This window comes from Crassostrea angulata, chromosome 8, assembly GCF_025612915.1.
Source record: "Crassostrea angulata isolate pt1a10 chromosome 8, ASM2561291v2, whole genome shotgun sequence".
Classification (NCBI taxonomy): domain Eukaryota; kingdom Metazoa; phylum Mollusca; class Bivalvia; order Ostreida; family Ostreidae; genus Magallana; species Magallana angulata.
Genome location: NC_069118.1, coordinates 53,083,131 through 53,106,884, shown reverse-complemented (window position 1 = coordinate 53,106,884; position 23,754 = coordinate 53,083,131). Strand labels below are relative to the sequence as shown.

The following is a 23,754-nucleotide window of genomic DNA, read 5'->3' as shown; positions in this document are numbered from 1 at the left end:
TTTATTTCAAATAACTATCGCTCTAGATAAAGCTTTAAAGTGTTGCGCATTTATCTAATTGGATAATTGTCATAAAGATGTATCCTTTATGTTCTAGTGTGTATGAGGTTTGTGTGCTTGTGGTATTTTGATAAGGAAATAATTACAACAAAATAAACAGCCTGCAAGTCCGTGAATGTTTCTACTTCAGATGCCTGCAAGACAGTGAAAAATCACACTTGATAACATACTATTCAAAAGTGTTAAAATCGTATAGAATTAACATTGCTCGACTTTTAGCTAACATTTTGTTCCCATTGTGTTCACAGTTTGTGGTACAAGTACATACTTTTCACGTCTAATCTCGACCAGTAAAAGAGATTTTTAACAACACAAATGTAACAACAGTTTGTGCTACATTGAAACTGCGCATGGCTCCAGACTTTTCAGTTTACATTCATCTAACTGCAAAATCGAGTGATTTATATCAGTGTTCGCTATAGGGAATCGAACTCTAAGACATGGCTAAACATAAAGCTAGCGCTCATTATGGAGTCAACAGTAACATCTTCTGGATGTGCTTTTATTGTCCAACCTCATGCGCCTTTTGGTTTTTGTATTACCATTGTATTTATAATGGAATCATATTTGATATAGTTTGATGGCAACAGTTATCGAGTAAACACCGTCTTACCTGTTAACATCTTTATTTCCAATAACTATTGCTCTAGATAAAGCTTTAAAGTATTGTAAATTTTTATCTAATTGGATAATTTTTATAAAGATGTATCCTTTATGTTCTAGTGTGTATGAGGTTTGTGTGCTTGTGGTATTTTGATAAGGAAATAATCACAACAAAATAAACAGCCTGCAAGTCCGTGAATGTTTCTACTTCAGATGCCTGCAAGACAGTGAAAAATCACACTTGATAACATACTATTCAAAAGTGTAAAAATCGTATAGAATCAACGTTGCTCGACTTTTAGCTAACATTTTGTTCCCATTGTGTTCACAGTTTGTGGTACAAGTACATACTTTTCACGTCTAATCTCGACCAGTAAAAGAGATTTTTAGCGTGTATGAGGTTTCGCTTTCATGTGTTGCACGTTTTATTCTAATTGGCGAATTCTCATAAAGGTGTATCCTTTATGTTCTACTGTGTATGGTGTTTGTGTGCTTGTGTTATTTTGATAACGGAATAGTCATAACCAAAATAACAGCCTGTAAGTCCGTGAATGTTTCTACTTCAGATGCCTGCAAGACAGTCAAAAATCACACTTGATAACATACTATTCAAAAGTGTTAAAATCGTATAGAATCAACGTTGCCCGACTCTCAGGTAACATTTTGTTCCCATTGTGTTCACAATTTGTGGTACGAGCACATACTTTTCACGTCTAATCTCGACCAGTAAAAGAGATTTTTAGCAACACAAATGTAACAACAGTTTGTGCTACATTGAAACTGCGCATGGCTCCAGACTTTTCAGTTTACATTCATCTAACTGCAAATGCGATTGATTTATATCAGTGCCCGCTAGAGGGATTCGAACTCCAAGACATGGCTAAACGTAAAGCTAGCGCTCGTTATGGAGTCAACAGTAACATCTTCTGGACGTGTTTTTAGTGTCCAACCTCAATACCTTTTGTTTCTGTTTTTATTACCATTAAATATATATGGCAACAGTTATCGAGTAAACACCGTCTTACCTGTTTACGACTTTATTTCAAATAACTATCGCTCTAGATAAAGCTTTAAAGTATTGTAAATTTTTATCTAATTGGATAATTGTCATAAAGATGTATCCTTTATGTTCTAGTGTGTATGAGGTTTGTGTGCTTGTGGTATTTTGATAAGGAAATAGTGACAACAAAATAAACAGCCTGCAAGTCCGTGAATGTTTCTACTTCAGATGCCTGCAAGACAGTGAAATCACAATTGATAACATACTATTCATAAGTGTTAAACTCGTATAGAATCAACGCTGCTCGACTCTTAGCTAACAAATACTCCCATTGTGTTCACAGTTTGTGGTACAAGTACATACTTTTCACGTCTAATCTCGACCAGTAAAGGAGATTTTTAGCGTGTATGAGGTTTCGATTGATTTATATCAGAGTCCGTAAGCGGGATACGAACTCAAAGACATGGCTAAACAAAAAGCTAGAGCTCGTTACGGAGTCAACAGAAACATCTTCTGGACGAGTTTTAGTGTCCAACCTCATGCGCCTTTTGTTATTTCTTTTTTTTTTTTTATCGCTATTGAATATATAATGGAATTATATTTGAAATAGTTTGATGGAAACAGTTATTGTGAAAACACCGCCTTACCTGTTAACAACCTTATTACAAATAACGATTTAGATAAAGCTTAAAGAGACTACTGCGGCCCTCACAATTGAATTGAAATTAACTATAACAAGGTCGACAACATCCACTCTTGGAGTAATAGTGTGTCGAAAATGAAGCCTGATCTAGCTCTTACCTTTGCGCAATTTCATCCTTTATGTGTTGCACATTTTATTCTAATTGGCGAATTTTCATGGAGGTGTATCCGTTATGTTCTACTGTGTATGAGGTTTGTGTGCTTGTGTTATTTCGATAACGAAATAGTGACAACCAAATAAACAGCCTGCATGTCCGTGAATGTTTCTACTTCAGATGCCTGCAAGAAAAATCACACTTGATAACATACTATTTAGAAGTGATAAACTCGTATAGAATCAACGTTGCCCGACTCTAAGCTAACATTTTGTTCCCATTGTGTTCACAGTTTGTGGTACAAGTACATACGTTTCACGTCTAATCTCGACCAGTAAAAGAGAATTTTTTAGCGTGCATGAGGTTTCGACTGATTTATATCAGTGTCCGCAAGCGGTATACAAACTCAAAGACATGGCTTAACAAAAAGCTAGAGCTCGTTACGGAGTCAACAGAAACATCTTCTGGACGTGTTTTAGTGTCCAACCTCATGCGCCTTTTGTTTTTTGTTTTGTTTTTTTATCGCTATTGAATATATAATGGAATCATATTTGAAATAGTTTGATGGCAACAGTTATTGTGAAAACATTGTCTTACCTGTTAACAACCTTATTACAAATAACGATTTAGATAAAGCTTAAAGAGACTACTGCGGCCCTCACAATTGAATTGAAATTAACTATAACAAGGACGACAACATCCAATCTTGGAGTAATAGTGTGTCGAAAATGAAGCCTGATATAGCTCTTACCTTTGCGCAATTTCATCCTTTATGTGTTGCACATTTTATTCTAATTGGCGAATTTTCATGAAGGTGTATCCTTGATGTTCTAGTGTGTATGAGGTTTGTGTGCTTGTGTTATTTCGATAACGAAATAGTTACAACCAAATAAACAGCCTGCAAGTACGTGAATGTTTCTACTTCAGATGCCTGCAAGACAGTGAAAAATCACACTTGATAACATACTATTCAAAAGTGTTAAAATCGTATCGAATCAACGTTGCCCGACTCTCAGCTAACATTTTGTTCCCATTGTGTTCACAATGTTTGGTACAATGCATACTTTTCACGTCTAATCTCGACCAGTAAAAGGAATTTTAGCGACACAAATGTAAAAACAGTTTGCGCTACATTGAAACTGCGCATGTCTCCAGACTTTTCAGTTTACATTCATCTAACTGCAAAATCGATTGATTTATATCAGTGTCCGCTAGAGGGATTCGAACTCCAAGACATGGCTAAACATAAAGCTAGCGCTCATTATGGAGTCAACAGAAACATCTTCTTGACGTGTTTTTTGTGTCCAACTTCATGCAACGTCTGTTTCTGTTTTTTTTTTTAAGCTTTTTTTTATCGCTATTGAATATATAATGGAATCATATTTGAAATAGTTTGACGGCAACAGTTATCGAGAAAACACCGTCTCTCCTGTGAACAACTTTATTACAAATAACTATCACTCTGGATAAAGCTTAAAGAGACTACTACGACCCTCACACTTGAATTGAAATTTTCTATTATAAGGTCGACAACATACATTCTTGGAGTAAAAGTGTGTCGAAAATGAAGCCTGATCTAGTTCTTACCTTTGCGCAATTTCATCCTTTATGTGTTGCACGTTTTATTCTAATTGGCGAATTTTCATGAAGGTGTATCCTTTATGTTCTACTTTGTATGAGGTTTGTGTGCGTGTGTTATTTCGATAACGAAATAGTGACAACAAAATAAACAGCCTGCAAGTCCGTGAATGTTTCTACTTCAGATGCCTGCAAGACAGTGAAAAATCACACTTAATAACATACTATTCATAAGTGTTAAAATCGTATCGAATCAACGTTGCCCGACTCTCAGCTAACATTTTGTTCCCATAGTGTTCACAATTTGTGGTACATGTACATACTTTTCACGTCTAATCTCGACCAGTAAAAGAGATTTTTAGCGACACAAATATAACAACAGTTTGTGCTACATTGAAACTGCGCATGGCTCCAGACTTTTCAGTTTACATTCATCTAACTGCAAAATCGATTGATTTATATCAGTGTCCGCTAGAGGGATTCGAACTCCAAGACATGGCTAAACATAAAGTTAGCGCTCGGTATGGAGTCAACAGTAACATCTTCTGGACGTGTTTTTAGTGTCCAACCTCTTCTTCCTTTTGTTTCTGTTTTTATTACCATTAAATATATATGGCAACAGTTATCGAGTAAACACCGTCTTACCTGTTAACAACTTTATTTCAAATAACTATCGCTCTAGATAAAGCTTTAAAGTGTTGCACATTTTTATCTAATTGGATAATATTTATAAAGACGTATCCTTTATGTTCTAGTGTGTATGAGGTTTGTGTGCGGGTGGTATTTTGATAAGGAAATAGTGACAACAAAATAAACAGCCTGCAAGTCCGTGAATGTTTCTACTTCAGATGCCTGCAAGACAGTGAAAATCACACTTCATAACATACTATTCAGAAGTGATAAACTCGTATAGAATCAACGTTGCCCGACTCTTAGCTAACATTTTGTTCCCATTGTGTTCACAGTTTGTGGTACAAGTACATACTTTTCACGTCTAATCTCGACCAGTAAAAGAGATTTTTAGCGTGTATGAGGTTTCGATTGATTTATATCAGTTTCTGCAAGCGGGATACGAACTCAAAGACATGGCTAAACAAAAAGCTAGAGCTCATTACGGAGTCAACAGAAACATCTTCTGGACGTGTTCTAGCGTCCAACCTCATGCGCCTTTTGTTTTCGTTTTTTTTTTTTTTGATCGCTATTGAATATATATAATGGAATCACATTTGAAATAGTTTGATGGCAACAGTTATTGTGAAAACACCGCCTTACCTGTTAACAACCTTATTACAAATAACGATTTAGATAAAGCTTAAAGAGACTACTGCGGCCCTCACAATTGAATTGAAATTAACTATAACAAGGTCGACAACATACAATCTTGGAGTAATAGTGTGTCGAAAATGAAGCCTGATCTAGCTCTTACCTTTGCGCAATTTCATCCTTTATGTGTTGCACGTTTTATTCTATTTTGCGAATTTTCATGAAGGTGTATCCTTTATGTTCTACTGTGTATGAGGTTTGTGTGCGTGTGTTATTTCGATAACGAAATAGTGACAACAAAATAAACAGCCTGCAAGTCCGTGAATGTTTCTACTTCAGATGCCTGCAAGACAGTGAAAAATCACACTTAATAACATACTATTCAAAAGTGTTAAAATCGTATCGAATCAACGTTGCCCGACTCTCAGCTAACATTTTGTTCCCATAGTGTTCACAATTTGTGGTACATGTACATACTTTTCACGTCTAATCTCGACCAGTAAAAGAGATTTTTAGCGACACAAATGTAACAACAGTTTGTGCTACATTGAAACTGCGCATGGCTCCAGACTTTTCAGTTTACATTCATCTAACTGCAAAATCGATTGATTTATATCAGTGTCCGCTAGAGGGATTCGAACTCCAAGACATGGCTAAACATAAAGTTAGCGCTCGGTATGGAGTCAACAGTAACATCTTCTGGACGTGTTTTTAGTGTCCAACCTCTTCTTCCTTTTGTTTCTGTTTTTATTACCATTAAATATATATGGCAACAGTTATCGAGTAAACACCGTCTTACATGTGAACAACTTTATTTCAAATAACTATCGCTCTAGATAAAGCTTTACAGTGTTGCACATTTTTATCTAATTGGATAATTTTTATAAAGACGTATCCTTTATGTTCTAGTGTGTATGAGGTTTGTGTGCGGGTGGTATTTTGATAAGGAAATAGTGACAACAAAATAAACAGCCTGCAAGTCCGTGAATGTTTCTACTTCAGATGCCTGCAAGACAGTGAAAAATCACACTTCATAACATACTATTCAGAAGTGATAAACTCGTATAGAATCAACGTTGCCCGACTCTTAGCTAACATTTTGTTCCCATTGTGTTCACAGTTTGTGGTACAAGTACATACTTTTCACGTCTAATCTCGACCAGTAAAAGAGATTTTTTAGCGTGTATGAGGTTTCGATTGATTTATATCAGTTTCTGCAAGCGGGATACGAACTCAAAGACATGGCTAAACAAAAAGCTAGAGCTCATTACGGAGTCAACAGAAACATCTTCTGGACGTGTTCTAGCGTCCAACCTCATGCGCCTTTTGTTTTCGTTTTTTTTTTTTTTGATCGCTATTGAATATATAATGGAATCACATTTGAAATAGTTTGATGGCAACAGTTATTGTGAAAACACCGCCTTACCTGTTAACAACCTTATTACAAATAACGATTTAGATAAAGCTTAAAGAGACTACTGCGGCCCTCACAATTGAATTGAAATTAACTATAACAAGGTCGACAACATACAATCTTGGAGTAATAGTGTGTCGAAAATGAAGCCTGATCTAGCTCCGCAGCATTGTTAAGGCGTCCCGATGCTAAAATACGGCTGGAAAACGATATTATTTGAATCATGGCAAAAATAATTTTACCGGGAGTATTTCTTTAAATCTATGTTACATTTATTGACATCGATGTTAAACATTATATTTGATGCATTTTTGTGACGTCATATGTACTTCGTAATCACGTGACAGGCGAATCCTAATATTGCAAATGATCTAGTTAAAACGCATCGGCGCAGGTGATTAATGACATTAAATCATACCTATTTTTAAGAAAAATCCTTTGTTAGGTCATAAACTTTGAAGTTCTTGCTTGGGAAAGAAATAGATATTTCGTTTATAGAAGATATTGTTGAAACATTCCACAAAATCATCAAAATAATGCACATTTTTACTAATCAAAAGCGATTTACCAAAAAATGGGGTAAATCCGTAGGTTTCCGCAGCACGATTCACATTGGTACTTATATTCTCTACCAATTTTACGTAAAATATTCTAAAATTGTGTTGATCTTTCACCTGCGCCAAGCTGGTTTTACATGCATTAAAATTTCTTCATTCAGTTGTTTACACGTAGCAGGGAGAGTCTCCAAACCACTAGTTTATAAATAGTCTTTTACTTAAAACGAAGCTTTAAAACTGCCGATTATTTGATACTGGTTTTTAATATGAATGAATTCTGTACGTCTAGAATTAACTGCAACATCTATATAAAGGAAACATGCGGTATTATACTGGTTTGATATAATTCACTTTTAACGTTAAGATACATTCCCTGAGAACTATCGACAGGAATGCAGATCGTGACGTCAAAGTTAATTATGACGTCATATCGTATGAAGTACAGACAAGTGACTTTCTACATATCGCATCGGGAAGCCTTAACATGCCCGCGTCTTACCTTTGCGCAATTTCATCCTTTATGTGTTGCACATTTTATTCTAATTGGCGAATTTTCATGAAGGTGTATCCTTTATGTTCTACTTTGTATGAGGTTTGTGTGCTTGTGTTATTTCGATAACGAAATAGTGACAACAAAATAAACAGCCTGCAAGTACGTGAATGTTTCTACTTCAGATGCCTGCAAGACAGTGAAAAATCACACTTGATAACATACTATTCAAAAGTGTTATATTCGTATCGAATCAACGTTGCCCGACTCTCAGCTAACATTTTGTTCCCATTGTGTTCACAATGTTTGGTACAATGCATACTTTTCACGTCTAATCTCGACCAGTAAAAGGAATTTTAGCGACACAAATGTAACAACAGTTTGCGCTACATTGAAACTGCGCATGTCTCCAGACTTTTCAGTTGACATTCATCTAACTGCAAAATCGATTGATTTATATCAGTGTCCGCTAGAGGGAACTCCAAGACATGGCTAAACATAAAGCTAGCGCTCATTATGGAGTCAACAGAAACATCTTCTTGACGTGTTTTTTGTGTCCAACTTCATGCAACGTCTGTTTCTATTTTTTTTTTTAGCTTTTTTTATCGCTATTGAATATATAATGGAATCATATTTGAAATAGTTTGACGGCAACAGTTATCGAGAAAACACCGTCTCTCCTGTGAACAACTTTATTACAAATAACTATCACTCTGGATAAAGCTTAAAGAGACTACTACGGCCCTCACACTTGAATTGAAATTTTCTATAATAAGGTCGACAACATACATTCTTGGAGTAAAAGTGTGTCGAAAATGAAGCCTGATCTAGTTCTTACCTTTGCGCAATTTCATCCTTTATGTGTTGCACGTTTTATTGTAATTGGCGAATTTTCATGAAGGTGTATCCTTTATGTTCTACTTTGTATGAGGTTTGTGTGATTGTGTTATTTCGATAACGAAATAGTGATAACCAAATAAACAGCCTACAAGTCCGTGAATGTTTCTACTTCAGATGCCTGAGAAAACAGTGAAAAATCACACTTGATAACATACTATTCAAAAATGTTAAAATCGTATCGAATCAACGTTGCCCGACTCTCAGCTAACATTTTGTTCCCATTGTGTTCACAATGTTTGGTACAAGTACATACTTTTCACGTCTAATCTCGACCAGTAAAAGAGATTTTTAGCGTGTATGAGGTTTCGATTGATTTATATCAGTGTCCGCAAGCGGGATACGAACTCGAAGACATGGCTAAACAAAAAGCTAGTGCTCGTTACTGAGTCAACAGAAACATCTTCTGGACGTGTTTTAGTGTCCAACCTCATGCGCCTTTTGGTTTTTTTTTATCGCTATTGAATATATAATGGAATCATATTTGAAATAGTTTGATGGCAACAGTTATTGTGAAAACACTGTCTTACCTGTTAACAACCTTATTACAAATAACGATCTAGATAAAGCTTAAAGAGACTACTGGGGCCCTCACACTTGAATTGAAATTTTCTAAAATAAGGTCGACAATATACAATCTTGGAGTAATAGTGTGTCGAAAATGAAGCCTGATCTAGTTCTTACCTTTGCGCAATTTCATCCTTTATGTGTTGCACATTTTATTCTAATTGGCGAATTTTCATGAAGGTGTATCCTTTATGTTCTACTGTGTATGAGGTTTGTGTGCTTGTGTTATTTCGATAACGAAATAGTGACAACCAAATAAACAGCCTGCAAGTCCGTGAATGTTTCTACTTCAGATGCCTGCAAAACAGTGAAAAATCACACTTGATAAAATACTATTCAAAAGTGTTAAAATCGTATCGAATCAACGTTGCCCGACTCACAGCTAACATTTTGTTCCCATTGTGTTCACAATTTTTGGTACAATACATACTTTTCACGTCTAATCTCGACCAGTAAAAGAAAGTTTTAGCGACACAAATTAAACAACAGTTTGGGCTACATTAAAACTGCTTATGGCTTCAGACTTTTCAGTTTTCATTCATCGAACGGCAAAATCGATTGATTTATATCAGTGTCTGTTAGAAGGATTCGAACTCCAAGACATGGCTAAAAATTAAGGTAGCACTCGTTATGGAGTCAACAGTAACATCTTCTTGGCGTGTTTTTAGTGTCCAACCTCTTGCACTTTTTGATTTTTTATCGTTATTGAATATATAACGGAATCATATTTGAAAATATTTTGATGGCAACAGTTATCGAGTAAACACCGTCTTACATGTGAACAACTTTATTTCAAATAACTATCGCTCTAGATAAAGCTTTAAAGTGTTGCAAATTTTTATCTAATTGGATAATTTTTATAAAGGTGTATCCTTTATGATCTACTGTGCATGAGGTTTGTGTGCTTGTGGTATTTTGATAACGAAATAGTGATAACCAAATAAACAGCCTGCAAGTCCGTGAATGTTAATACATGTACTTTAGATGTCTGCAAGACAGTGAAAAATCACACTTCATAACATACTATTCAAAAGTGTTAAAATCGTATCGAATCAACGTTGCCCGACTCTCAGCTAACATTTTGTTCCCATTGTGTTCACAATGTTTGGTACAATACATACTTTTCACGTCTAATCTCGACCAGTAAAAGGAATTTTAGCGACACAAATGTAACAACAGTTTGCGCTACATTGAAACTGCGCATGTCTCCAGACTTTTCAGTTTACATTCATCTAACTGCAAAATCGATTGATTTATATCAGTGTCCGCTAGAGGGATTCGAACTCCAAGACATGGCTAAACATAAAGCTAGCGCTCATTATGGAGTCAACAGAAACATCTTCTTGACGTGTTTTTGGCGTCCAAACTCTTCTTCCTTTTGTTTTTATAGCTATTGAATATATAACGGATTCATTTTTGAAATACTTTGATGGTAAACACCGTCAAACATGTACCTGTTAACAACCTTATTTCAAATAACTATCACTCTGGATAAAGCTTAAGGTGACTCCACTTGCCCTCACACTTAAATTGAAATTAACTATAATAATGTCGACGAATACATTCTTGGAATAATAGATTGTCGAAAATGAAGCCTGATCTATGTCTTACCTTTCCAAAATTTCATGCTTTAAGTGTTGCACTTTTAATTCTAATTGTAGAATTTTCATAAAGGTGTATCCTTTATGTTGTACTGTGTATGAGGTTTGTGTGCTTGTGGTATTTTGATAACAAAATAGTCACAAGAAAGTAAACAGCCTCAAAGTCCGTGAATGTTTCTACTTCAGATGCTTGCAAGACAATGAAAAATCACACTTGATAACATACTATTCAAAAGTATTAAAATTGTATCGAATCAACGTTGCCCGACTCTCAGCTAACATTTCGTTCCGATTGTGTTAACAGTTTTTAGTACGAGTATACAAGTATAAAAGCCTATTTTCAAACAGAAAAGCTCTTAGCGACACAGTTGAAACAACAATTTGCGACACAATGAAACTGCGCACAGCTTCAAACTATTTAGTTTTCATTTATCTAACTGCAATATCGATTGATTTATATCAGTGTCCGCAACAGGGATCCGAGTCCAACACATGGTAAAACATATAGCTAGCGCTGGTTATTCAGTGAACAGCTATATCTATGGAACGTGTTTTTAGTGTCCAACTTCTTGCGGCTTTTGCTTTTGTTTTTTATCGCTATTGAATATATAACGGAATCATATTCAAAATAATTCGATCAAATTTGAAATATTTTGATGACAACAGTTATTGAGTAAACACCATCTTACCTGTAAACAAGTTAACTATCACCTGAGAACAGGCTTTCACTAACTATCTTTGACCTCAAGGTTAAATTGAAATTAACTATAAGGTCGGCGAATGTCTGTGTGCTTGTGGTATCATAAGTTCCACTGTAGGTAGCTAACACAGTTTCATATAAAATCCAGGGGGTGGGGGGGGGGGGGGGGGGGTTTCTGGGAAAAAGCAATACTGCTATTTTTATGCGGTATACATGATATTTAATTTTTTTTTCAATTGCATGCTATAGAGGTTTTTCTTTCGAATACCTGTAGAAAAGTATGTAGAAAAATAAAGGGAGAACCCACTCCAAAAACATCCAAATTTAACGAGTGCAGAATTTCATGAATTTTTAGCAGATAATATAGCTCTTTAAAAAGCTGGTAAATGTACACTGAAAATACTATAAACGATGCCTACAGACTTGCTCTTGAAAATGCACAGACAACTAAAATGGCCGATTTATTTCAATTCTGCTGTTAGGGGAGCCTAAAATGAGTGAGTGTACTGCATTTAGAGGCATCCTTTTGACTACTTTCCTCATGCTTTGAGTGCCAAATAAATTCTAGCATTAACTTACATGTTGAAAAAAATTCATAATTTTATCTTTCTATTGATATATACTAGTAGATATATATGTAACATGTTTTACAATCAAATTTTATACGGGTCAGTTTTGCTTGTGTCTCATCTTAAAACGTCCTTATATCGTTACATATAAAACATTTAAAACTGTGTATTTGCACTCTTATAAAGAAGTGCAAGGGACAGGCGATTTTGCTTCGTTGTAAGGGTAATTCGTTATATCTCTTGAGTTTACAACATGTTATAAAGTAATGAGGAATGAAAATCAGTTCATGGTAAGTGTCAATTCAGTATAAGCGTGTTCGCTATAACCATGTTTTACTGTATTTTGATAACAAAATAGTCACAACAATTGATAAAATTGAGTAAATAATCATAATTAACAATACAAGGGAGTATATTCTGGTCTAATGATGATGCATGTCCTCTGCTAGTAGTAAACAAACAAAATGGATGAGATTTCAAGCAAGGATACAATTTTGAGCAACACTTGGAAAATAAGGGTCCACCTGAAAATGATAGAGAGATTCTTGAATCTCATTTTGTAGATGAAATGACTGTAGAGGAGGTTACACAGGTAGGTCTGCAAGATGCACGTGTATCTGTCTTCCAGAAAAGCTGATAGATGCAGCAATCTTTTGCAAGAGAAAGGGATGAGAGTTTCTGTGCTCCAAAACTTAAAATGTTTGGATTAGTTTCTGATGAAGAATAAAGGGGAGAAAACATGTTCTACTACAAAGTGGAAAGTGGAGACTTTAATTTGGACTTCATTTTAACAGTTTTGAAAATTATGAAAATGTAAACTAAAAAAGCATCATTTTTTAATGTCTGAAAAAATCAACTCAACATAAATGATAGACCCCAATCAGGAATTGCACCTGAATCCCTCATACGTAAGTATGAGTGCTTTACTGATTAAGCTATTGAGGTATTCAAACAGAATATCACTATTGATTGTTGAGTTTTCATCCCCCTAAAACCTTTTTCCTAAACCACTGATTTTTTTTTTACAGAATGGTCCCTGGAAACCTATGAGGAAATGCTAGACTTTGATAACATTAATTCTGAGGAACTTGTTCTAAAGCTTGGCAAATTCTATACTGAGGCAACCCCAAATCTTGACCAAAAACGTTTTAAAACACGAAGCGAATGGGCCAAATCGCTCACCTGAGCAAGAATAGACATAACTAGACAACATTGAGATGGCAACCATCTCAAAGGGCCCTGCTTAAATAATGGACTACAGGTGAAAAACATTTCAGAGAAGTTTACTTTGACCTTGTCCTACAACTTAGAAATTTTCCAGCTGGCATAAAACTTTTAATTTAATCTCATTACGCCTTACAAACATACATTTTTTTTAACCTGAGCAAGATCAAGCTAATGGGAAATAATCTACGGTCTTAAACTGATTATAAAAAGATCCGTTATGACCTTCACATTGACTTTGTTCAAATTATTAAGTCGTTGCACACCATTAACCCAAAAGTCCTGTTAATGTGAAGAAGAAGGCAAATATGGCCAAGTGGAGAGTGTTATTAAAGTATGAGCCAGATCGGACCAAGGGAGAAAAGATATGCTCCAGGCAATGATTTTTCATATCATTCTGCTATAACCTTCATATTTGACCTTAAAATTTGGTTCTTGGCCAGTTGCACACCCTTTACTCAGAAGCTCTGTTGATGTGCAGTATGAGCCAAATAAGGTTAAGTGAATGACCTTGAACCTTGACCTGCAAACTGAACTTAAAGAACTGTTTATACAGTTTATGAATTATAAACATGATAAACCTACATTAAACTTTGAACCCTTTGTGAGGCCCAAGAATTGTCTGAAGGGCCAGAGTCTAAACAATTCTAAAAGAACCAAAAATATGTCAACATGCTTGAATAAAGTAAAACTGAATATAATAACATCTAAGTTTTTGTAAATAATTTAAATTGTTTTCCTTTGTAAAATTGGACCCCCCCCCCCCATTGTGGCCCCTTCCTTCCCCTTGGGATCATGATTTGAACAAACTTAAAGGTTCCCTACCTGAGGATGCTTCAACACAAGTTTCAGCTTTTCTGGCTGATCTGTTTCATAGAAGAAGGTTACTGAAAAGATTTTTAAAGATTATTCTCTATATATTCTTATGTAAAAATTTGATTCTCCACTATGGCCCCACCCTATCCCTGGGGATCATGATTTTAATAAACTTGAATCTACTGTAACTGAGGATGCTTTTACACCAGCTTCAGCTTTTCTGGCTGATTGGTTTCTGAGAAGATATTTAAAGATTTTTCTCTATATATTCCTATGTAAAAGTTTGACCCCCCCCCCCCCCCATTGTTTTCTTTTGTAAAATTGGACCCCCCCCCATTGTGGTCCCACCCTACCCCTGGGGATAATGATTTAAACAAATTTGAATCAACCCCACCTGAGAATGCTTTCACACAAGTAACAGCTTTTCTGGCTACTCAGTTTCAGAAAAGAAGATTTTAAAACATTTACTCTATATATTACTATGTAAAAGTTCGACCGACCCCCCCCCCCCCAAAAAAAAATTGTGGCTGCACCCTACCCCTGGGGATCATGATTTGAACAAACTTGAATCTACACTACCTACACAGTAGTTGAAATCAGATTGGGAATAAGTGTGTAAAAGGTTATCACCACAGTGTCATCTTAATTTAGCAATGACGTCATGAAAATTGTCTTATTTTGATGAATTGATGTTTTGTAGCAAAATATCATAATGGGTGTTTTCAGATGGTTTTTCGACTGGGAAACATTGAGTGCAGGCTTGCTCAAGTACCACTTTTTAGTATGATGTGTATAGTTATAGGAAGAAAGACATTCGTTAAAATCGTACTTGAGCAGACCTGCGCTCTATACTTCCGAGTGCAAAAAATAAAGAAAAACTAGAGCAAAGCTCGTTGCAAAGCAACGAGTGGGTCTTCCGTTAATGTCGGAAGTAAAGCTGGAAGTTCCTGTAAGAAGCAAAGCTTGAACCAATAACAAGTGTAACTAAAATAAAAAGATGAAAAAATCGAATTATTCCTAGTACGACTTAACAAAATCCGAATGATTTTCAGTACGACTTAACAAAAACCTTCCTGATTTCAAGAACGACTTAACAAAAAAAATCCGAATGTGTTCAAGTACGACTTAACAATTATTTTTGGTACGAGTTAACTTTACTTTGAACATTACGCTATTTTTTAAACCAAAGACGCGGAAACAAAATTTCCGGAAAAATCAATTTTTAAACCCCGATATCTCTATAATGCATCTTCCGATTTTCAAACGGATTTCAGTTTCGTATTCAGCATGACCAACTCTACAAACCTCATAAACATTTGAAATTGAAACGAAAAATTCGAAAATTCGAAAATTTTAAAACACTTCCGGTTTGGACCGGAAGTGTCTGAAACTAAATTCCAGCCTTATGTCCAAATAAAAACGATCAATGCTTCAACACAGAAAATTCCAAGTCTTTATCTTTAAGCGTTTTTGAAAAACGCCCTGGACATAATCACTTTTTTTTAATTTAAAAATTGACGTAACGTAAAAATGAAAGTGACGTTGTACTTAAAAAATTTACATCTTTTAGGGACAGTGATGTGTCATAATCCCTGAAAGTTTTATGTAAATCCGTTGAAAACTTTTTGAGATATTAAGCTTTAAAAAAGTCAGAAAAATAAAGAAAAAGAATAATAATAATAACTAGAGCAAAGCTCGTTGCAAAGCAACGAGTGGGTCTTCCGTTAATGTCGAAAGTAAAGCTTGAAGTTCCTGTAAGAAGCAGAGCTCTTAAAACAATAACAAGAGTAACTAAAATAAAAAGATGAAAAAAATCGAATATTCCTGGTACGACTTGACAAAATACGAATGATTTTAAGTACGACTTAACAAAAACCTTTCCGATTTTAAGAACGACTGAACAAAAAAAAATCCGAATGTGTTCAGGTACGACTTAACAATTATTTTTGGTACGAGTTAATTTTACTTTGAACATTACGCTACTTTTCAAACCAAGGACGCGGAATCAAAATTTCCGGAAAAAGCAATTTTTAAACCCCGATATCTCTGTAATGCATCGTCCGATTTTCAAACGGATTTCAGTTTTGTATTCAGCATGACCAACTCTACAAACCTCATAAACATTTGAAATTGAAACGAAAAATTCGAAAATTCGAAAATTTTAAAATACTTCCGGTTTGGACCAGAAGTGACGGAAACTTAATTCCAGCCTTATGTCCAAATAAAAACGATCAATGCTTCAACACAGAAAATTCAAAGTCTCTATCTTAAAGCGTTTTTGAAAAACGCCCTGGACAAAATCACTTTTTTTAAATTTAAAAATTGACGTAACGTAAAAACGGAAGTGACGTTGTAGTTAGAAATTTAAAATCTTTAAGGGACGATGATGTTTCATAATCCCTGAAAGTTTCATGTAAATCCGTTGAAAACTTTTTGAGATATTAAGCTTTAAAAAAGTCAGAAAAATAAAGAAAAAGAATAATAACTAGAGCAAAGCTCGTTGCAAAGCAACGAGTGGGTCTTCCGTTAATGTCGGATGTAAAGCTGGAAGTTCCTGTAAGAAGCAGAGCTCTTAAACCAATAACAAGAGTAACTAAAATAAAAAGATGAAAACAATCGAATTATTGCTGGTACGACATAACAATATCCGAATCATTTAAAGTACGACTTAACAAAAACCTTTCTGATTTCAAGAACGACTTAACAAAAAAAATCCGAATGTGTTTAAGTACGACTTAGCAATTATTTTTGGTACGAGTTAATTTCACTTTAAACAAAACGCTATTTTTTAAACCAAGGACGCGGAATCAAAATTTCCAGAAAAATCAATTTTTAAACCCCGATATCTCTGTAATGCATCGTCCGATTTAAAAACGGATTTCAGTTTTGAACTCAGCATGAAAATTACTGTAAGATACGTACGTAAAATTTTTAAAATTGAAAAACATGAAAATTCAAAAAAATTGGTTTTGCTTCCGGTTTCGACCGGAAGTGTCCAAATCAAGTTTTCATCCTTATGTCATAAGTAAAACGATAGTTCTACTTTCTCTGTAAATCTCATAGCTTTATCTTAAATCAAAAATGAGAAAAGCTCCGGACAAAATCACTTTTTAAAACGTGAAAAACGTCAATATCTGACGAAATTGATGACGTCATCAAATAATTTTTTCATATCATAGAGATCTTTTAGATACACATTACACATGTAAATTTCAAAACAATCGATGCAAGCGTTTTTGAAATATTTGAGTTGGAAAAAAAATAAAAAGAATAATAATAATAAGAATAAGAAAAAAAAGAAACCGTAGAAAAACAAAAGGGTCTTCCGTTGAAAACGGAAGACCCTAATAATAATAAAACTAGAGCAAAGCTCGTTGCAAAGCAACGAGTGGGTCTTCAGTTAATATCGGAAGTAAAGCTGGAAGTTCCTGTATGAAGCAGAGCCCTTAAACCAATAACAAGAGTAACTAAAATATAAAAAGATGAAAAAAATCGAATTATTCCTGGTACGACTTAACAAAATACGAATGATTTTACGTACGACTTAACAAAAACCTTTCTGATTTCAAGAACGACTTAACAAAAAAATCCGAATGTGTTCAAGTACGACTTAGCGATTATTTTTGGTACGAGTTAATTTTACTTTGAACATTACGCTATTTTTTAAACCAAGGACGCGGAATCAAAATTTCCGGAAAAATCAATTTTTAACCCCCGATATCTCTGTAATGCATCGTCCGATTTTCAAACGGATTTCAGATTCGTGTTCAGCATAACAAACTCTACAAACCTCGTAATCATTTTAAATTAAAACGAAAAATTCGAAAATTCGAAAATTTTAAAACACTTCCGGTTTAGACCGGAAGTGACGGAAACTAATTTCCAGTCTTATGTCCAAATATAAACGATCATTGCTTCAACACAGAAAATTCCAAGTCTTTATCTTGAACCGTTTTTGAAAAACGCCCTGGACAAAATTACTTTTTTAAAATTTAAAAATTGACGTAACGTACAAACGGAAGTGACGTTGTAGTTGAAAATTTTAAAACTTTGAGGCACAATAATGCTTCATAATCCCTGAAAGTTTCATGTAAATCTGTTGAAAACTTTTTGAGATATTAAGCTTTGAAAAAGTCAGAAAAATAAAGAAAAAGAAAAATAACTAGAGCAAAGCTCGTTGCAAAGCAACGAGTGGGTCTTCCGTTAATGTCGGAAGTAAAGCTGGAAGTTCCTGTAAGAAGCAGAGCACTTAAACCAATAACAAGAGTACCTTAAATAAAAAGATGAAAAAAGATCGAATTATTCCTGGTACGACTTAACAAAAACCGAATAATTTTACGTACGACTTAACAAAAACCTTTCCGATTTCAAGAACGACTTAACAAAAAAATCCGAATGTGTTACAGTACGACTTAACAATTAATTTTTAGGTACAAGTTAATTTAACAAAGAACTTGATACTAATTTCTTAACCAAAAACGCGGAATCAACATTTCCGGAAAAATCATTTTTTGAACTCGTATATCTCTGTAATGCATCGTCCGATTTTAAACCGGCTTTCAGTGTTAGATTCAGCTTAATAAGCTCTATAAAACACATATTCATTTTTGATTTGATCAGAAAATTCATTTTTTCGAAAAATTTGATACCCTTCCGGTTTCGACCGGAAGTGACAGATTTTCATTTCCAGCCTTATTACAGAGGTAAATCGATTAAATCATTACCATTGAAAATTTCAAGCCTCTATCTTGAAGCGTTTTTTAGAAACGCCGCGGACAAAATGACTTTTTGAAAATTTTAAAAATGACGTAACGTAAAAACGTAAGTGACATTTTCAAAGAAACTTCACAAACTTTGAGGTATTATAGTTGCACACAACCTCTGAAAATTTCATTAAAATCGGTTGTAAACTTTTTAAGTTATAAAGCCGAAAAGGAGTCAGAAAAAAAAATAAAAAGAACTAGAGCAAAGCTCGTTGCAAAGCAACGAGTGGGTCTTCCGTTAATGTTGGAAGTAAAGCTGGAAGTTCCTGTAAGAAGCAAAGCTCTTAAACCAATAACAAAAGTAACTAAAATAAAAAGATACAAAAAAATCGAATATTCCTGGTACGACTTAACAAAATACGAATGATTTTAAGTACGACTTAACAAAAACCTTTCCGATTTTAAGAACGACGTAACCAAAAAAATCCGAATGTGTTACAGTACGACTTAACAATTATTTATAGTACGAGTTAATTTTACTTTTAACATTACGCTATTTTTTAAACCAAGAACGCGGAATCAAAATTTCCGGAAAAATCAATTTTTAAACCCCAATATCTCTGTAATGCATCGTCCGATTTTAAAACGGCTTTCAGTGTTAGATTCAGCTAAGTAAACTCTACAAAACACATATTCATTTTTGATTTGATCTGAAAATTCATTTTTTCGAAAAATTTGTTTCACTTCCGGTTTCGACCGGAAGTGACCGATTTTCATTTCGAGCCTTATTACAGAGGTAAATCGATTAAATCATAACCATTCAAAATTTCAAGCCTCTATCTTAAAGCGTTTTTGAGAAAAGTCCGGGACAAAATGACTTTTTGAAATTTTTAAAAATGACGTCACGTCAAAACGGAAGTGACGTTCTCTTTAAAACTTTTACATTTTTGAGGGACGCTTACTTGCAAAAATCTCTGAAAATTTCATTAAAATCGGTTCAAAACCTTTTGAGTTATGAGGCAAAAAAGGAGTCAGAAGAAAAGAAAAAGAATAATAATAATAATAATAAAAAGAAACAATAGAATAACAAGAGGGTCTTCCGTTGGAAACGGAAGACCCTAATAATAATAATAATAGAAAGAAACCGAAGAATAACAAGAGGGTCTTCCGTTGAAAACGGAAGACCCTAATAATAATGAAAAAGAAACAATAGAATAACAAGAGGGTCTTCCGTTGAAAACGGAAGACCCTAAAGAAACAATAGAATAACAAGAGGGTCTTCCGTTGGAAACGGAAGACCCTAAAAAAACGATAACATTTTCATTTTTTTGCAAAAATGCTGAAATTTGGTCATTTACATGAAGGTGACGTCATAGATAATATCTATATATATATTTGCATATTATGCAACGAATGAGTAACAATGACAAAAATCAAGATAAAAGTGATAGACATCCTCTGTACACTGATTTATGGAGATTTGATTTTTTGCAACACTATTTAAACAAGAATAGAATTCCAGGGTCCCCCGCCGGTCAAGCAGTATACTAGTATACTGTATATTGGAATATTTCAAACATTCAGGGCTGTTCCAGAATTAAATGTGTGGGGAGGTTGGAAGGAACATTTTTTTACCCCCACCACCCATTTTTTTTTCTATTTTTCCTGTCGCAAATATATCCAAAATACTACAATCTAAAAGAACTTGACCAAAGTATTAGCGGTATAAACATTTGGTATAAATTTAATAAAAATCCGTCAAAAATTTATAGGCATGAGAGCGCTTACAAGGTCACAAAGTCCCATACCTCCAACAAAAAGTATCGACCAATGCTAATTTTCGAACTTGACCAAGATAATAGTGGTATAAACATTTGGTATAAATTTAATGAAAATCCGTCAAAATTTGTAGGTATGAGAGCGCTTACAAGGTCAATTTTTTTTATAAAACGGAGTCGTTATTGTGGTCAAAGTCCCATAACTCCAACAAAAAGTATCGACCAATGCTGATTTTCGAACTTGACCAAGGTAATAGTAGTATAAACATTTGGTATAAATTTAATGAAAATCCTTCAAAATTTGTAGGTATGAGAGCGCTTACAAGGTCAAATTTTGGATAAAACAGAGACATTATTGTGATCAAAGTCCTATAACTTCAACAAAAAGTATCGACCAATGCTGATTTTCGAACTTGACCAAAGTATTAGTGGTATAAACATTTGGTATAAATTTAATGAAAATTGGTCAAAATTTGTAGGCATGACAGCGCTTACAAAAAAGTGTGACGGACGGACACCCGGACGCATGCCCTGCATTTCTATGTCCCCGCACCGCGTTGCGGCGGGGGACAAAAATTGTTAAAATTGGGGGCAGATATTAAACCATACCAAATATAGTCCTTTTAAATTTCTTTGTACAAAAAATTATTTTTGTTGCATTTTTCCTAGCTACACCTTTGTCCATATCTGAGCCTTTTTTACAGAAGGAAAAAAAGGAGTATCAGGATAAAATTTCGAACAGAAAAATATAATCAGTTTATAACTTTGTACTCAATATTACTAATCACTTCGACAGCAGGCTTACATTTCTTTCAAATAAAATAAATGAATACTTGCTTTGATATCAGGTGGGATGAGTGTTCTGATGAAGTAAGTTAGGCCAGCATCTTTCTACGTTTAGGTTTACGAACAACAAAATAATAAAATTCCGTAGGAGGAGGAAATAAAATTCACTTATGACCAGAATTTTTTTTTTTTAGGTTTACAAACTACAAAATTGTAAAGTTCTGTGGGAGGAAAAAACATGTTTTTGACATCATCTTTATTGTAATAATATGAATGGCAACTTCATGATAGTGGTGTGTAACTGCATGAAATGTAGCATGGAGTGTAGCATGTAAAAAGTACCATATGTAATCTGTGAAATGTATCACTGAAATAGTGCAATAGAATATATATGACAAACATCTTTGATATCACAAGTAGCAATGTTCGTTTGTCATTTTATAGGGATCGAGTCATTACCATTATTTACCATTACCATTATAAGAAACTTTAGTTACAGTTTTTATCTAGGTACAAAAGTATTTCAATTTAATCTTCGTTTATACCAATGAAACAAAATTTCATATAAAATGGTTGAAATAAGGAATGCTATATATAAATGTATACTGTCAGAAAACCAAGGACATCATCATTAGACAATGTTGCTTTAGGATGTGTTAGCTTTTTTTAAATGAATTAGAATTTTATTCTATTCTGCGTTTTGGATGCTCGAGTGACTGGTTCCTTTCAACTTGCAACACATCAACATGTATTAATTACGTGTCGGTCTGACAAAACAGTTTGATCTTTTTAAGTTGTTGATCTCGGCATTTTCCACCCACGCAAACAAATTTCAAACTAAACCAGGCCATAAACATGAACCTCAGTTCAATGTAAACATGTTCTCGCACCATATTAGACAGGAAGTTGTTGCCTTTGATAGGACACAGACCACAATTATTTTTCCCTCTTATTCCTTTTTAAAACAAAAATTCATATAAAAAATTCCACCACCTAAAATCTATTTAAATTTGGCATAATAATAGACAATCATTAGTCCAACAACATTTCCAAAGTACAGGAAAATCAATCAAGAGGGGGCTGAGATATGGCCCCTACAGTAACCTCTACCCTGCAATATCCACTTTCACTTTGGAATATTTGTAAACATTAGCCTCTTTACACCCTTCCTTTTGCGCCTTAAAAGATCAATTTTCCCAATTATTTTTAGCTAGTATTTTTTTTTCAAACCTTCTTCTTTCCATCCATGCCCTAAAAGGCACAAAATTCGCCCATTTAGCACCCCTGGGAATTTTTGTAAAAAAAACATACATTTTTAGAATAGAACTACTTGTGTGGTCAATGAGCACGGGCAAAAAGTAGTGGTATGTGACCTAATAATTTCACATACCTTTATTGATTTTGATGAAACTTGATAGGTTGGCACCTGTGGGTATTTCCAATGTCTCCCAGAAGTTTTGGTGAAATCCTTCTCCTTACACCAGAGTAATGGGCTCCTGGAAAAAGGTACAAGAACAGCTGAAATTGCATGCCAACACTAGCATCTCACACAAAATTCACTTCACTAAAATAATCATAATGACCTTACTTTATAATCAATTTCCTTCAAACTTTAATATGTCATATTTCAACTCTTTGCCCACACACATCTAACATTTTTTCTCATCAAAATTAATGTTATGCAATTTTATTATTGTTTTTGAAATAAAACGCCAAATAAGGCTATAAATCCCCAGAAAAGCCCCTGGCCAAAATAAAATATTTAGACACAGATATTTCAGTAGAAAAAAATATGTTAAATTTGAAATTTCTACATTTAATATACTATAGAAATCAGACATGCTAGTAAATAAACAGCCAGTAATCCCTTTGTTGTAAGCATATAATCAAACATGGCCACTGCAATCAACTTGATGAAGTGGCACTTACAGGTCAAAATGGATTAGCTCTGTGTACAGTAGAGATGACATGGATAGGTATAACATGCCATTTGAAGTACTGTCAAACATAGAAGACTATAAATATGATGGATTCGAAATAAAGAATCCATCACACCATCTTTGATACAGCAAGCAGGAAGTACTTACAGAAGTTGTCAAAATGTTTCAGAGGAACCAAAGGCCATGAAACAAAGGGAGGAAACTCCATCAAAGTAAGCTGCCCAGCAGCAGGTTTTTTTATCAAGGTAATACTAACAGATCCAAGGCTTCATCAGAGGACCAACAGACAACTCGTAAACGCTCCTTTGTCCAGCTATCTGTTGGGGACCATGCCCTTGTAACACGACCAAGTTTAGACTGCCAATACTACATAACTCCTGACTGAGATGGGGAGAGTGGATCCTCGTGTAT

General features: G+C 34.4%; 1 protein-coding gene across 1 annotated transcript in view; it reads right to left on the bottom strand.

Moving 5' to 3' along the window:
* LOC128161100 (helicase ARIP4-like) overlaps positions 1-23,373 on the bottom strand; it is a 116,804-nt gene extending 93,431 nt beyond the window's left edge. Inside the window, exons 1-2 of the mRNA XM_052824341.1 lie at positions 23,333-23,373; positions 22,794-22,899 (exon numbers count right to left, since the gene is read on the bottom strand). Coding sequence (XP_052680301.1) covers positions 22,794-22,899; positions 23,333-23,373 — 147 coding nt within the window. The remainder of the gene's footprint in view (positions 1-22,793; positions 22,900-23,332) is intronic.
* Between the last annotated feature and the right edge of the window lie 381 nt (positions 23,374-23,754).